The following is a 17,677-nucleotide window of genomic DNA, read 5'->3' on the forward strand; positions in this document are numbered from 1 at the left end:
TTCGCATCTACTGCATTGTATTTTCCAGCTTGCGGTGATGGCTATTGGGGTTCATCCTGTGAGAAGTGTGGACATTGCCAGACTGGGGATATTTGTAACAAAACTTCAGGGCATTGCCAGGAGTGTCAAATAGGATGGGACCCACCATCCTGTATTGGTAGGTAGTCTGCTGATGTATATGGTCTACTGGATTGGCATTACAGTCATTCGGCCACATTACATTGTGATAAAATAGCAGTTATTACAAAACATATTCTTATACCCAGCTTCAGCTACCTCTTTCCGTTGTAATTTTCCAAACAATAATTATGGATTTAAACTATTTGACGTGTCATACCATTTCTAGTTTCCATGCTCAGATAGATAAAATAACAACATAACAAGTTATATGTTTATTCACGGTACATACGACATCAAAGATTCATTGTCGTCCACTTACATTCACGACAGTAACTAAATACTCAAATCCCATTACACAAATGACTATTACTCGCTAACTGTTTTAAACCAAAATAATATCCCATTCTCCTATTCATTTAATATCCCCTCCACTATTAAATTTAGAACTGCCCCTTTTGAAAACATTCACTGGCACTGAACAAGTTTAGATTTGTTAGCTAACGCACCATATCTAAGACAATCCCTATAAAAAGTTTGACAGTCCCCTTTATATCAATTCCCTTATTGCTTAGTTGCCAAGTGTTTAACCTAAATGCTCAAACCACAAGACGTTACTCCCTATTAAAATATACCAGTAACCTTATATTGGTTCCGGTTTTAGCTTATTTGGTAAGCATGTCCCTCGCTCACCTAACCTATACAGACATACCCAAACCATACAAAGCCAGAAATAAATGCTAACTGTTATGAAGAAATATAACAGTGTATACAAAAGTATACGTAAAAATAAATATATATATATATATATATATCTAAATCAACAACTGTTCCGAATAATTAAATACTTACTTAGTTGCTAATATTGACACGTTTTACACGCCTTCTATTAATAAGGTTAAACCTATTTGGAAGCAAGCACAGGTTCAAATGATAACACTATCACAAAACACAACACTCACGTTCGATAGCCAACCTCAAGGTGTGTTCTTCAACCCAATACCCAATAAGCCACAGACTGCATGATTTTATCATGAACCAATTTCGTTGGCCAGCAGATCATAATCCTATAATATGATTGACTAGGTAATCAAGATGCCTAGATGAAGCTCGTAGTTTCTCGAAAATACCCGAGTACATTTCCACTAAAATGCAAAAGTAAATATAGTCTCTTACCAAACTTTGTCATAAATAAACCCAAGCAAAATACAGCAACATTATTGACATTCCCATATACGTAAGGTTAGTACAGGTTATTGGTGTATTTAGTCAGAAGAATAACAAGAAAAAACCCAAATAAAAATAGCCCAGGAAATATTAATGGATAGAGCGGCACAGAAACCAAGAACGTTACAAACACAGTGACTAACTAAACACAGTATACACTATTTATTAACATATTTAGGGCAAAATTAAGAGAACAGCAAGTTGGAATCTAAATAAGAAAAACAGAGGCAATGGTATCATCCCTTGAGTATGTTGGCTTCATGTAACACATTTGCCACTTTACGTGTTGCAGGTTCCATAGATCCACATGAATAATTTATTTTAAGTACACCCTTAGAACACCACTAGAGCACATTGATTTATTGATTATCGCTATTGAATGTCAAATATTTAGTAATTCTGACATAGTCTTATAGAGGAATTCAGCTATATTTGTTTTCCCATTAGTATCAAGGGATCGTTTACAAGTCGTGGAGCACTAGCTAGGACTAACAAAATAGCCCAGTGGACACATCAACGAAATTAAACCGACCACGATTAGGCTAACACTTTTATAATATGTGGAAGATACCGACAAAGCATAGCATTAACACACCCAGAGCAAAGTTTCAGAATATTCATTTTATATATTATTTGCATTAATACACTGATCTATGATTCAGCTGTGTACGTTTCTTAAAAAAGTAATATTGTCTGCTAGAGCATCACTTTTCTGTTTTATGGAAAATCAGTAGCTATACATAACAAACTGAAGTGCATAAACTCAATTGAATGCATTTCACACACGAGTTGTGTCTTATTGAACCAGAGTGCACAGACTTATGGTACGGTGGACACTGTCACAGGACGTGCATCTGTAGAAATGAGACTGAAGTGTGTAACAAGACGACTGGAAAATGTACAGAATGTCCAGATGGGTGGAGCGGAGACGTGTGTGATGGTAAGATGTTTAATAGTCACATTCATGGTTCAATAATACATCCACAGTGACTGTGGAGAAGTAGGTCATGGACATTATAGGTTTCTGATGGGTTCAAATCATATTAATATATTTATTTTGTATATGCATTGTACAATAGTGTAACCGACAACATAAGCTGATCCATTATGCTAAAGTAACAGTACGTTTTGTTTCAATTTGCAATTTGCGTGTTATATGTTGATGACTGTGATACAAATGCAAAATCGGAGTACTGATCCTCACCTTATCCTAAATATAAAGCGTATGCGTGTTGTGTTTTATCAATCCAGTGTGTGCAGACTTCTGGTATGGTGAAGACTGTAACAAGACGTGCAAGTGTAGAAATGAGACTGAAGTGTGTGACAAGAAGACAGGAAGATGTACAGATTGTCCAGATAGGTGGATGGGAGATGCTTGTGACAGTAAGCCATTTAATCTTCATCTTCTTGATTATGCATTTAACCAACCATGTCTTTTGAAAAGAAAGTGACACTATGGTGTAATTTGTGAATACATTATAATTACCTCTGGTTGTGTGTTCCCATATGCATGTCTAACATTATATATACACACCACTGTACTTCTTTATTTGTCCATCCATGTAGCATGGTCTATTCACGCATCAATCTCAACAATCCATTCATCCTATTTCATTCACAATTTCCCACTCTCTCTCTCTCTCTCTCTCTCTCTCTCTCTCTCTCTCTCTCTCTCTCTCTCTCTCTCTCTCTCTCTCTCTCTCTCTCCCTATCCATCTTTCATTATCTCTCTTTAACACACAGTCTCACTTTAAGCTGTCGCTCGCTCACACTATGTATACATAGTATCACGAAACTGGTATCATGTACACCAAAAAACAAATTGCTCATAATGCTTTAGTTTGTATTGACTGTTTAAAACAGAACATTAAAGGTAGAGATACTGACAAAATTATTGGAATATATAGAAACAAAGTGATAGCTAATATGCCACATTATAATTAGGTGGACCTAATATTAATCTCCTAACGTGAACATTTATATTGGCAAGTACAGGTTAAAAAAGTCACACTTTTACATGGGACAAATATGGTTTTACACGTGGTAACGTGAATAATGAAAACGCAATGTTTTTCTTCTCATTTCGTTTTATTGCTGTGTCACAACTTGAACAAAAAATCAAATTATCTTTCTTGCTGCCATGCTTGATAAGTTAATATAATAAAATAAAGACATCATCAAATACCAATAAACTGTAAGGGGGTCAAACTGTGTGACGTGAGTGTCGATTTTTTCCATGTTTGTGACGTAACGAAATCATCTGTGAAGACATAAACAAATGGCCAAAGCTGTGATTGTTCAAGTTGTCATGCCACTATAATTCTTCTTTAACTGTATCACATTTACGTGCCCCAAGCTTCGTGAAAGTTTAGACGCACCTATTGCGGGCACAAACACGTCTATCCTGGGCACAGGCTCTGATATCTGAAGTGACATACAGTCGATCGTTAGGCAGCTTAATATAGTCCAGCAGGAAATTAATTCCTTCTTAAATAAAAGAGACATGTATCTAGTGCATCTCTAAATTTACAATTTATCGCCCAAAAGCTTTTATGTGCAGCTTTTCCAAGGGTTTGAAATATCAAAGTTAGAGACTTGACAATTTTAAAAGTGTTCTATATTCCGCAGGGTGTATATAACTCGAACTTGAAGGAGACGAGGACATAGTTTTTGTTTTAGGGAGTCCGAGTTTTCGAAATTAGTATATAAGAGACTAAATTTGAAAATGCATTGCAGCTAGATGAATATATCATTATCTATCCCCTGTTTAATACATTATCAGCAGCATGTTTTCCTACACTTTCTTCGAAGAAACATTTGATACAATCTAGCACTAACTTTACCACTGTTAAAAATAAACATAATCGTTTGCTTGATGACCATAAGATTATTAAAGAATTAAAGCTAGCATTGTGTGTAGCATGGTGTATTGGTGATACGGTATATTTGGAATGACATGTAGATCTATTTTGACCTATAGTCAGTATAAATATAGCTATCACCTGCATGTAAGAGTTGTTTCACACAAGTACATATTATATTATTTTGTACTCTTTGAAAATGTATTCATCATACTATGATTCATCATCTCCCTTCTGGTTTGTGCATACATCTCTGCACTGTACACATCCAATGGAACAATCCTGTCCGTTCTTCCCGCAGAAACAACCTCGGGTACTATATCTCAGTTTACAATTACACCTAACAGCATCCAGCAGTTGTGTGGATGGTCTAGATCCTCGTCTGTTAGGACTGGCATGTACTTCTCTCCTTTGTTCGTAACATTCTATTTTTTTTATGCAGTCTCTGTGTGCCATCCACTGCTACACTTGCATGTAGACACGCATGCCCTGGACTTATTGGCACTTGCTGGTATTGGGGAACGCGCCTCTAGCTTCACACATGGTGTCCTTGTGCCATACTTGTGGTAAAAGTGTTGTGGTTTAAGAAAATCCAGGTTGTCAGCTAACTGACCTTTGTATAAGCAGACTATAGGGTATCAATAGTTTTACCTTGTCTGGTTTCAAGCAGTTGTGCGGTTAAGTATATTTTGTTTAGCAACACCACTTGATCACATTGATTTATTTATAGTCGACTATTGGATATCAAACATTTGGTAATTCTAACATTTAGTCCATTAGCAACAAGGGTTATTTTATATGCACCATCCCACAGACAGAATAGCACATACCACAGTATTTAATATATCATTCGTGGTGCACTGGTTGGAATGTGAAATAGCCCAATGGGCCCATCGACGGGGGTGGATCCTAGAATGACCACACATCAATCTAGCGCTTAACCACTGGACTATACCCTGTCCCACGGGATGTGTGGTATTCAAAATAATAATAATATTTCCTTTGTAACAAAGATAATAAACAAAGGTTCATTACCCTACTCAGTGATGAACCATTGTGGCATGAGAATTACATAGGACATGTCTAGGTAGATGCAGATCTACTAGGCTGCAAAAAAGACTAAACCAACTATGTCACAAATAACTTGCACTGACGCTGAGGCACACAAACCAGGAAGTGTTTAGAAAACAAAACAACCCAAACACAGCTATAACAGCTAATATATGTAATATAAAATATTTAAAAATTAAAAACAACTTGTAGTATAATAACGTGTATTTTATATTGAAAAAATGAAAATGGCTGTCAATATTCCGATTTTAATACTTTTAATATACTATGTTTCTCTTAATTTTTAATATTTTAATATTTTGCACATTTGCGTTCTGTGACACGATGGACGGTATTACACCATGTCATTAAGTGTTATATAAATAAACAAAAACTGGTATACATTCGTAGAGTGCTTCCTGTTTGTATAGTATAGTCATATTATATTAACTTTATATTTGGGAAAAAGAAAAACACTTGTGTTTCGTATTACATTGAACTTAACGTTTGTATCTCAACTGACGATATATACAGTTAAATCAAATTAATTAATCAACAAATAAAGTGTTAATGCATTTTGGAATAATTATTCTCTAAGAATAATCTACAACTCAGTTTGCAATTACACATTATTCGTACCATGTATGCGATCGTTGTGCATAACTACCACTACTGACATTTCAGTCAGACGCGCATGCTATGGACATGGCAGTTCCTGAGGTTGGAATATGCTCCCACCTATCGTCTGGTAAACGTAATGTAGTTAGGAAATCCAGCTTGTCACCTTATAAACATGTTTAAACATTGGAATTAGTTAAGTTAGAGGTAAAAATTTATAAAAATATGCCTAATCACAAATATTGTGACGGCCATATTAAATGTATGCAAATTCGGCACCTTTCCACTGCTTGGATTTAGGAGTACTTTATATTATGTTTCTTTTTAACCTATCTGGGGTGAGTAATGCTGGAATAGAGCACACACACACACACACACACACACACACACACGCACGCAGGCACGCACGCACGCACGCACGCACGCACGCACGCACACGACCACTTATCACTACTCTGTCTCTCTCTCTCTCTCTCTCTCTCTCTCTCTCTCTCTCTCTCTCTCTCTCTCTCTCTCTCTCTCTCTCTCTCTCTATCTATCTCACTCTAAGATACCAAATAATTCCGCTACTGAAGCTACCAACATATGCAAGTAACTAAAAGCTCAAGTTTGTTTTCTTTAACGACATCACTAGAGCTCATTGATTTATTGTATCATCGACTCCGTGATGTAAAACATTTAGTCATTATTGGCATGAATGCTGGGACAAAACAAAATCGGAGAATGGGTCCACTGAGGTGATTCGATCCTACGATACAAGCATCTAAATGTAAGGAGTTTTCTGGTGTACATGAACTGTTGCATTTACATTATGGTGAAACAACATATAGTACACTGATGCATTTAAGTAAATGATATGCTGTTTATCTATTTATTTTATTTTATTTATGAGGTTTTTCGAATCACAGCTCCTCTTCACTGATGGTTACTCATCTTGTTTCTTTCTCGTAGCTCATGGGGCGGGAAATAGCACAGTGCTAAAACAGTCTTCTGATGCGCTGTCGGTCTAGGATCGATCCCCGTCGGTGGTCCCGTTGGGCTATTGCTCCACAACTGGTGTAAGAAAGGCCGTGGTATGTGCTATCCTGTCTATCGGATGGTGCATATAAATGGTCCCTTGCTGCTAACAAAAAAGAGTAGCCCATAAAGTGGTGACAGCTGGTTTTCTCTCTCAATATCTGTTTGGTCCTTGACCATATAACCCTAAATAAAATGTGTTGAGTGCATCGTTAAATAAAACATATCCTTTTCTTTCTTCCTGAAATTACCTCTTTTTTTGTCTTTCTTTTTTTATATCCAATAGCGAATGATTAATAACTCAATTAGTTCTAGTGGTGCCGTCAAGGAAAACGAACATATTGTATAGCTCATGGTCTATTAATATGAATACTAGTGGTAAATACAATTTAATGTTTTGTCAATGCCACACACTTTTGCAGCTTTGTACATGCAGGTCGTACATATATTTTGAAAATAAGTGCATGATTTAGTTTTATGGTCTTTACATTGTGATCTAATAATTATATTTTCCACACATACAAACGTATATTGTTGCCTACAAGTGTACTATTATTGGTAGAAGAGGTATATGATGTAAAGGCTAATATAAGGTTATATATAATTTTAACACCATTTTCTATTTAGTTGCATCACTGAACACGGTCACACTTGTCGTCGCTGGTGGCATCTCTGTAGCAGCAGTGTGCGTGGTTGCAATTACGGCATTGAGAGAGAGAGAGAGAGAACAGGTTTTTTTATTGAAGAGAGTATTTTGATCTAACTGGAGATGACGCTCTTTTAATATGCCCAGATTATTGGTGTACTGCCAATCCTACCCCTCTTATTTTAGGCTAGGTACCGCTATAATACCACAGCATGATACCCAGAATATAAAATGATCATTGAAAATGAATGGATTTAGTGCTCAATAAATCGCAATGCTTCATAATATTAAATGATGTGCCATGTACAGCCAAAAAAAAAAAAAAAAAAAAAAAAAAAATAGGAAGCAATTCAAACACACCTATGCCCCGTGTTTCGTTGAAAGCATCTTCTTATAGTCCGTCCCACAGGGAACATCTTTTGTCATACTATTAAATTCAATACAAGCTAGTTATCTGTAAATTGCAACAAAAAAAGAGTATTTTTGTTTTATTTTCAAAACACTTTTACTTTTATTCTTACATTAAACCAAACTGAAATTATTTACAAAAAAAATAAATAATAATAATAATAAAAAAAAATTATAAAAAAAACTCACAGCGTATGAAAAAGTAAAATAATATATAATAATAATAAACCGGGGAACATAAATAAATAAAAAAAACTAGTGAATGATGGGACGTACTATAGATACACTTTATCGTATGGTCAGTGATGCCATGTTTTACTATTATAGAGAATACTACACAAGAAGATGTGTTATACCATTTACCTTACGATTTCTTTTTGAAGAGAGAAAGTGAGGTGGATACGTTTTAAACAACCAGATAAAATAAATGGTATTTTACGAATACGAATGCAGTATTCTATTTCTTGCATATTCTCAAAAGCTAGATTTGACATGAATTTATGTATTTATTTATGTATCTACATGTATGTATTATATATTTATGTTTTCTAGGAAAAGGGAAACGGCGCGTTCCAAGCAAGATGTATTTACTGATCAGCATGCTTTGGCAACTCGAAACGAAGGTAAGGCTTGTTATACGATATATACTGCTAGAATATATTTAGACTGAAATAATAATACTATGTGATATAATGTAACTTACGGAATCTCGAAACACTTAGTTTGTTTTGTGTGTAAGATTGTTTGTGTATGTTTGTCTGTATGTCTGTTTTTGTGGGTTCGTTCTTTGTAAAACAAAATTGATTTAGTGAAAATATCAACTGAAAATAAATATGACATTAGTTGAGAAAATATTGTGTTTGTTTATTTGTGAATATTAAGTGAACTATGATGTTGTCGGATCCAAGTGAAAGGAACAAGGGACAGACATATATATATATATATATCGGGGGGGGGGGGGGGGGGGGGGGGGTGAGACCAACAGGCAGACAGACAGGCTGACAGACACAGGCAGACAGAGAAACGGAGACATACAGACAAACATGTTTAGATACAGACAGGCAGGAAGACGAGAAACAGGCAGACAGAGCTACTGTTAGAGCGGGAGGGAGATGGAGATAGACAGACGGACAGAATACGTGGATAGCGCTTATGATAAATATGATTGTTTACTTGTTAGTTCCAATGGTGGATCTGGAACACGATGATTTGGACACGGATGATGAAGCCGACAACTTACTCTCTCAGCCGTGCGTTAACGTGGAGGAGAATGAGTATGTTAACTACATTAACACGAAAATACCAGTGGAAACGCTGTGTACCTCCATACAGGACAAAGAGTTCAAAAAGGAGTATTCTGTCAGTTTCGTACGCGGTTTTGTCTGGTTGAGGTTGGGATGGGATTGGTTGTAGAATGTATTGTCCACTGTGAACCCGTGAGGGTATGTGTCCTTGTTTATATTAGTTATAACTTGGTACTGTTTAAAAAGTACATATAAAACATCATAGGGGTGGGACGTAGCCCAGTGGTTAAGCGCTCTCCTGATGTCTCGTTGTTCTAGTATCAATCTATGTTAGTGGGTTCAATGGGCTATTTCTCGTGTATGCTAATGCACTACGGCCGGTTCATCAAAGACCGTCGTCTGCACGCTATCCCATATCTTGGATGTTGCATATAATGTATCCCTTGCATCCAACGAAGACATGTAGTGTGTTTCCTCTCTAAGACTGCATATGAGAACTGTCTAATGTTTGACATCCAGTGGCCGATGATTAACAGCTTCAGTGGTGTCTAAAAGAAAACAAACTTTAACTTTATAAAATAAAACTTGCTGCTAATTAGCAAGAGTTGTGATATCAGGTATCAAACTAACGTTGGCAATAATTGTGCTGAGGTGTCGTTACAAAAAAATGTTCATGCTTTCCTATTCATCCCTTTTCATCTTTGTTTTACATCAAAATACTTCGGTTATCAGCTTGTATATATCTTTTCGCCGAGTATATTTACATAGACAATTTATTGTTTTAAACTATCTTCAAGATGCTGCCGTTTGGTCTGCTAGCTCCCCACAACATTGGAAATGATCCTGTCAACAAAAAGAAGAACAGATATTTGACGACCTTTCCGTGTATGTACATATTTGATGATTAAATATTATTGATCTCCATCCTGTCCAACCAGATGAGACTATACGTTTCGTCTCCGTGTTTCTTTCCGACCGTTTGCCTACATGTCTGTCGGTCTGTCTGTCTCTGTGTATGTATATCTGTGTCTGTCTGTATCTCTATCTCTGTGTATGTCTATCTGTCTGTCTGGCCAGCTGTCCAACATATGTCCTACCATGCCTCAAAATATTGATGTAAACGTTTGTACATAGCTTTATTGTATGCTTTGAGACATCGAGTTTGGCTTTCAGAGCGATTTACCTTTTTACAGAATTATGGATCTTGACCTTAGGAAATGCGAAAATGTCTTGTGCCCGGTTAGGGACATGTATTGCATTACCACGACTCTTAGAATGCTTGTTTATTACACCCATCTACTGACTAACTTAAAACCAATAATAAAACAATATATATTTCGTAGGATTTGTCCCTGTCCAAACCAATGTTACCTGTGCTATCGTACTGGCGTGTGTATAAAAAAATAATGTTCTGCTAATGGAAAAAAAACCCCAAAAACATGTAGCGTTTTTCTTCTCTAAGACTATATGTCAAAATTACTAAATGATTAATGGACTCTAGTGACGGTGGTTAGTTCATGGTAATGTGTGTCATGCTTCCACCAGTAACATATTACTTAATACAATGAACTAAACGGTTGTTTTTTTAAAAGTTTTTTTGTTTCACCATTACAGGTTTGTCCGATGCATATGCATTTGATTTAGCATCATGTTAATTTCAGATGATCACTCGCGTGTCCAGCTAAAGATCACAGAAACACAACTGTCTGATTACATTAATGCTAATTACATAGACGTAAGTATTAAGTCTTGTTTTCATTCTCACCTAGCATACCTTTGATTAAATCTGCCGTTCTAACGCAAAATCCATAAAGTGATAACCCATTATAAAATTATTTAATATATAATGTGTGGTATTTTAAATTATTATCCACATAGTTCAAGATATTCAGGAAAATATAACCAGTATGACCCACGTGTGTCATAATGATTTCAAGCACACAACAAATGACATTATTTTGTGAAGCGACGTCATAACTTAATGCGGCTTCCCCAGTGTAAACACTTATCAAAATGACGTCGTTTCGTCGTCTCTTATTAGTACCGTTTGAAACGCTTTGACATGATCATAGCTTGTTATTCGTTAAACTAATAGATTGCATAATGTGGATAATAAAGAAATTATTACACTCGCGTGTGAATCGTACTGATTTTACGAAACTCGTGTCAGGCTTCATGTATAACCCTCGCTCTCGCTCGGATAATATAATAATCCTGACACTCGTTTCGTAAAATAGGTACGACACACAAGCTCGTATAATAATCTCTATGTACACATAAAATAATATAGCCAGATACACGAGAAGTATGGTCCTCAAATACTAACTTTTCCACACCTTAATAAAGCCGTTTACAAGATGGATAGAAATACATAAAAAAACGATTGTCTCGAAATATTTAGTTCATCAATTACTACTTTTTTGCTTAGCATAAGAAAACTCCCTTACCCTATATCCATATTAGCTATAACACAATAAATTTGTTTTCCTGCCTAAGGTCAGTACATCTTTAAACGGTCGATCGCTGTTGTCCGTCTTATTATTTATTTATTAGTAGTAGTAGTAGTAGTGTTTGCATTACCGGTGTCTCGCTGCAAACAATCCCACGTGTGAAAAATGTCATATCATTATCCTCAAATTATGTAGCATCGTATTTACCATGCCGCTCTATCGATTTCAAATACGAAAAGTGTTTATATATTCCAATAAATGTAATGTCTCTGTCTAAAAATACAGGTTTGAAATCTCAACCTTTCGTCAACTAAATGCTGACATCGTCAGATGAAAACTAAACATAAAAATAGGCGTTCAGCCTTCAAAACAAGTAGGATAAAAGCAGTTCAAGTACAAAATGTATGGGCAGTCAAACGGTTCGTAGACCAAGGCAATGACAGCTATGACAGACCAAATACTCCTACATAACGTTTCAATATAATCATACTCAAAGTCAGGGCATTTAACCCAAGTATATCTAAAGATTCTGATGACAGAATACAGAACTCTTCAGACTGCCCAATCAGCCACCATTTTTGCAACCTTCAGACATGTTCAAATCAGTAACCACGAAGAACGGCGTTAAAATCCCATACTAAATAATAATCGCCAACCATCGATATGCTTGTGAAGTTCAATAGTTTGGTGTGCAACGTGAAAAGCACTCTTTGTTCCAGTATGGCTAAATCGTTACCGTTAAGCAAAAAGTCGTGTTCTTGGTAGGAAAATTGTATGAAAACATATGATGGTAAACTAGTTCTACGAAATATATGTCTGTCTCTCGTTTCAGGGTTACAAGAAGCCAAAGGCATACATTGCAACACAAGGTAAGTTATATATTAATAACTACATATACATATTTTGTTTAAATAACTGCACAATACTAATTCAAACATGTATACATTATAGCAATATTTTAGTATTATTTTATTTAGCTGCATTAAACAGATATGCACATTTTAAACAGTTTGAATTGCATGATTTTTTCACTTGCAATCCCCAATCTTTAGCTCCCGTCCTCTTGGTAGTCTGCACCATCATCATCAGTAGCAGCAGCATCATCGCCATAGTCATAATCTTCTTCATGATTACTATTATCATTGTTATTGTTGTTATTACTATTATCATTGTTATTGTTGCTATTACTATTAATATTATTGTTGTTGCCATTAATGTATTACCTAGAAGCGAACTGCAATCGGACATGTCTTTTGCTATTCATTATTAATTACAAAGCAACAACAACAACAACATCTGAACGTTGTATGTAACCGTTGATATGAACAACAAACGGGCTTAAAAACAAATAAGTGCGTTTACATTTTGCACAAACAAATACTGTTATTATATGCTGGTGATCGTGGTTTTAGGCCCAGTCTCAACAGTGCTCGCCTGGCTTGACTGAAACATAGGATATAACCTCTGGCGCGACCACGACTGACATATCAAAATTCATGGTATGTGCTGACCTGTCTATGAGAGAGTGCATATTTGCTACTAATGAAAATTAGTGTAGATAACTGATGACTTAGGAGATAACCATACGGAGTTTTGTTTTTAGATTTGTTGGTGTTATTGTGTATTTGATCCTGCAAAATGGCATTTTTGAACAAAGGTGACAGCCTGGGATTAAACATGAATCATTTGCGGGTATTAAACGGACAATCCCGCATTTCTAAAAACCTCAATAAATGTTGTTGGTTATGTCTATTGGAAACTGAATCGATTTTCTACGGAACTAACTGTATATTTGGTATTTATTGAACAAAAATACCTAGCTACAATCTAACTGTAGACCGTCGGACCGTCAACTTGGCCTGTTCCAATTGGTAATGACGTCACTTTCTAATGACGCCATCAGCTTTCCAGCTGCTTTCATTTGATCCTGGAAACAAATGTAATTAACCAATCATAATACAGAACATACTCGTCATCAGTATGCAATGGCGTTAGAATTATTAAATGTTTGAAGAGTGTGATCAGTCGAGTTTGGTGGTATTGTTAAACAAAACATATTTTAACTTTAATATGGAGACCCAGATTGTAGCATTCATATGCTAAATGTGTGTACTGTTGCAGGTCCTCTGCCACTTACAACAGATGATTTCTGGAGAATGATATGGGAACAGGACGTCAGCAAAATTGTGATGCTAGCAAACTTGGTGGAAGATGGGAAGGTACATGCTGCTGTTAAACGTATTTCAGTCGACTATACAATGAATATAAAACTATCATTGAACAAGTCACGTATTACGTACCTCTGTTAATGGAATGCAATATTTTTTCTTGGTCGTAAAATTTCAACTCTTTGGTGAAAATATTTTACCCATATTAAATACCGAATTAATCTCTTGATAAGCAGTACTAATGAATGACAGGACATGCTAACATGATCGCCCGGTAACATCAAATTCATAACAAATATCATATTTTGTGATTATCTTTAGATAAATATATACACACAACATTATGTCGTACAATTAATTAATATACTTCTGTAAATAGATATGAAATGTATATGTCTAAATAGTTAAAACATACATCCCTTTGCCCATGTGTGTGTCTGTGTGTCTGTGTGTATCTGTGTGTGTGTGTGTGTGTGTGTGTATCTGTCTGTGTGTGTGTGCGCGTGTGTGTGTGTGTGTGTGTGTGTGTGTGTGTGTGTGTGTTTGTGTGGATGCATGCCATAATGTGTTAACGTATAGGCGTGCGTTTATGAATGTCAACATTCCCATCATCCTTATCTGTATGGATTCTCCTGTGTATATTGTCTTGGCATATATCCGCATGACTAAAATCAGAATACATATTTTGTTTTGTTTCTCTGTTGTTGTTGTTTGTTTGTTTTTGTTTGTTTTGATGTTAATGGTTTGTTTGGGTGGGTTTTTTGTTTTGTTTTGGGGTTGTTTTTTTATTTTGTTTTTTTGTTATTGTTGTTTTTGGGAGGGTCGTTTGCGGGGGTCAGTTAATATAGGTGTAAAACATGCCATATGAGTGATATGCATGTGCTTAGTTTGAAAATGAATCAATAAAATCGCTTTCGTTAATAAGATTTAAACATTTTTTTTGAGACTTTTATTTGTTTTCTTTTGAAAAGCGTTGTTTTGTTGTTTTTGTCTTGACATAACCAGTTTTGTTTTTCGGCACTATAATTATAGTCTTATGTACATAATGTCCATTTAGGTGTCATGCCAGTAGTGACTTTGATTATTGTGACTGTTATAGAACAAGTGCGCAAAGTACTGGCCAGAGTTGAATTCAGTGAAAACTGTTGGTAAACTCGACGTGACGAGTGTAAATGTAACGGACAGAGCTGACTATATCACGAGAGAGTTTCGGCTAAGTACTGATCAGGTGGGATTTTTAATCTACCAGTTTCTCATTCATGATGTTAGATCGTATTTTTCAACACTAAAACCATTGTGTATTTATTTGATTTTTTAGTGGATGGCAGACATTTAGTAATTCTCCATTAGCAGAACACGATTTTTATATGCATTTTATACGTCGACAGCGCATACCAGGAAATTGCGATATATCAGTCGTGTGGCACCATTTGAGACAAGAAAAAAACCCACAAGTGACTTAGAACATGGACCGTTCGACCCAAATGCATCAAGTCTGCGCTGTTATCACTGATCCAGATCTCGATTGTAATCATAGATTATATATTATTGAAATTAATTTTACAAACGTAATCAATATGTAGAAATAAGAACATTTTAATTTATGGATCAAACCATTAATACCGAGAGAGAGAGAGAGAGAGAGAGAGAGAGAGAGAGAGAGAGAGAGAGAGAGAGAGAGAGAGAGAGAGAGAGAGAGAGAGAGAGAGAGAGAGAGAGAGAGAGAGAGAGAGAGAGAGAGAGAGAGAGAGAGAGAGATAGAGAGAGAGAGAGAGAGATAGAGAGAGAGATTATGCCACCGACATGTTAGTTAATACCCAACATCTCAAATACTGATACATTCTTGTCTGAATTATAATATAATCCTCAATTTTCCAATTAAGGGCGCAACGACCCAGATTGTGAAGATGTTTCACTTCACTACGTGGCCTGATCACGGTGTACCTTCTGCTCCAGCACTCCTGGGCTTCTGGAAACAAGTGAAGAAGGACAGCGAATCATGTGGTCCAGTTGTAGTGCACTGCAGGTTTGTATTATGGGATCTTACCCCTGTAGTATTAGCATTATACAAAAATCGGAAAATTGTAGCATCTATGCGAATTATACAAAAGTGGGAGGTAACGTTACTTAAATGCAAACGCGTGGATAATGAATGAAGAAGGGGACTGGGATGGACATGTTTCATGGCATGTCATGGTTTATTGTGTATTTTCTAATGTGATTAAGGTATGGTTTATGTGCACAGCTGTCCATAGCTGCACATAAAACAAACTATGTCATTGTTTGTTATTGTTGCTACTTTCAGTGCTGGTATTGGAAGAACTGGAACATTTATTGGTTTGGATTACCTTGTGAATGAAGCCAAAGACACTAACGTGGTCAACATTTTTGTGTGTGTTAGAACAATGCGTGACAATAGAGTTAATATGGTACAGACAGTGGTAAGTATGTGTGTACATCGGTGCATAAATAGTTCGTCACACGTGAATGGGGCGGTGCATGGATGGATTGATTGATAGATGGATGGATGGATATAGATATATGGATGGATATGTATCGCTAGTATTATGTGTGTGATTGTGAATGGGATGAAAACGGGTGTGCATGCAGTTGAATATATGTACTTATCTGTAAATGGTTTTGTGTTTATTGTTGATTATATGTAGATGTTTATCGTGCTTGATATATTTCAATTTAGTGTCAATTAATGTCATTTGGAAGAGCAATGTTAAATGACATGCTAACTATCTGTACACCTGTTAGTAATACACCAAACACAAGTACGTAGTATTGGGTTCAATTACAGCAGTAGAACACAATAATCTGACTTTTTATCGAATAAAATGTCTGAATTCTATTTTGTATCAGGGACAGTACCAGTTTCTCTATGAAGTGCTTCTAGATGCGATTTGCTCCATGGATACGTTCTACACTGTAGATTCTCTCAACGACTCCGCATTTAACGAGAATATGAATCATTCTGCACAGAAACGCCGCTTGCAGCAAGAGTTCAATGTAAGAGCACCAAGACGTATATGTAATACCATTTGGTAAATAGTCATCATGGTGTAATTATAATGTGTGGGAAAGAATACAATTGGAATATTGCATTTGGAGGAATGGGACCTAGTTCGGCTGAGGTGTTTGTTTCAATGGATCGAAAATTATTGGTGAACCCATTCAAAGACTGTTTCCCCATCTCAATCAGTGCCCCATGACTGGTGTTTACGTATCACAATTAACTATGCTTTATAACAAGAAGAAACCTATTATGTGATTATATATAAATTTGATTTACAATAATACAATGATTAATAACACATTGGCATTGTGATTAAGCCATCTGACATACGGCTGGATGGTACTGGGTTCGCAGGTACGTACCGATTCCCACACATAGCACATTTTAACTACAACGTCTTCTCTCTCACTAGCATCGAACCACTAACCCACTGTCGTAGACAAACAACATAGACTGCTGAGGTGTGTTTGCCCAGGATAGCGTGCTTAAACCTTAAGTTGATATAAGCATGAAAATAAGTTATAATGAAATGTTAATTAAATTATTTATCGTAATAGAAAATTGTTCATATGCAAGCCATGGTATTTGTTACGTTTTATGACTTAAACTAATAGCATGGCTCAATGAAAATATCAAAATAGAAAAACAGTCGATCTCCTTTTTTATAGATCATCACAATATTTTATTTCTTATAAATACGAAACTTTAAAATAATATATTTCTGATAGCTTCTTTCAATAGTCGTAAAGTATCACAACTTTATTTGATTGCTGTTTTAGTATAATTTTATTGAACTGTTTGTCAATCTGTACACAAGGCAAACAATGAAAATGTATGTATGTATGCCTA

General features: G+C 35.8%; 1 protein-coding gene across 1 annotated transcript in view; it reads left to right on the plus strand.

Annotated features, from left to right (window-relative positions):
* Window positions 1-17,677, plus strand: part of LOC121367663 (receptor-type tyrosine-protein phosphatase epsilon-like) — a 33,478-nt gene that overhangs the window by 7,043 nt on the left and 8,758 nt on the right. The window contains exons 5-17 of the mRNA XM_041492008.1: window positions 2,153-2,284; window positions 2,596-2,727; window positions 7,518-7,575; window positions 8,497-8,567; window positions 9,125-9,303; window positions 9,986-10,073; window positions 10,850-10,923; window positions 12,471-12,507; window positions 13,760-13,857; window positions 14,906-15,034; window positions 15,690-15,832; window positions 16,112-16,247; window positions 16,675-16,821. Coding sequence (XP_041347942.1) covers window positions 2,153-2,284; window positions 2,596-2,727; window positions 7,518-7,575; window positions 8,497-8,567; window positions 9,125-9,303; window positions 9,986-10,073; window positions 10,850-10,923; window positions 12,471-12,507; window positions 13,760-13,857; window positions 14,906-15,034; window positions 15,690-15,832; window positions 16,112-16,247; window positions 16,675-16,821 — 1,424 coding nt within the window. The remainder of the gene's footprint in view (window positions 1-2,152; window positions 2,285-2,595; window positions 2,728-7,517; window positions 7,576-8,496; window positions 8,568-9,124; window positions 9,304-9,985; window positions 10,074-10,849; window positions 10,924-12,470; window positions 12,508-13,759; window positions 13,858-14,905; window positions 15,035-15,689; window positions 15,833-16,111; window positions 16,248-16,674; window positions 16,822-17,677) is intronic.

Source organism: Gigantopelta aegis, chromosome 1, assembly GCF_016097555.1.
Source record: "Gigantopelta aegis isolate Gae_Host chromosome 1, Gae_host_genome, whole genome shotgun sequence".
Classification (NCBI taxonomy): Eukaryota; Metazoa; Mollusca; class Gastropoda; order Neomphalida; family Peltospiridae; genus Gigantopelta; species Gigantopelta aegis.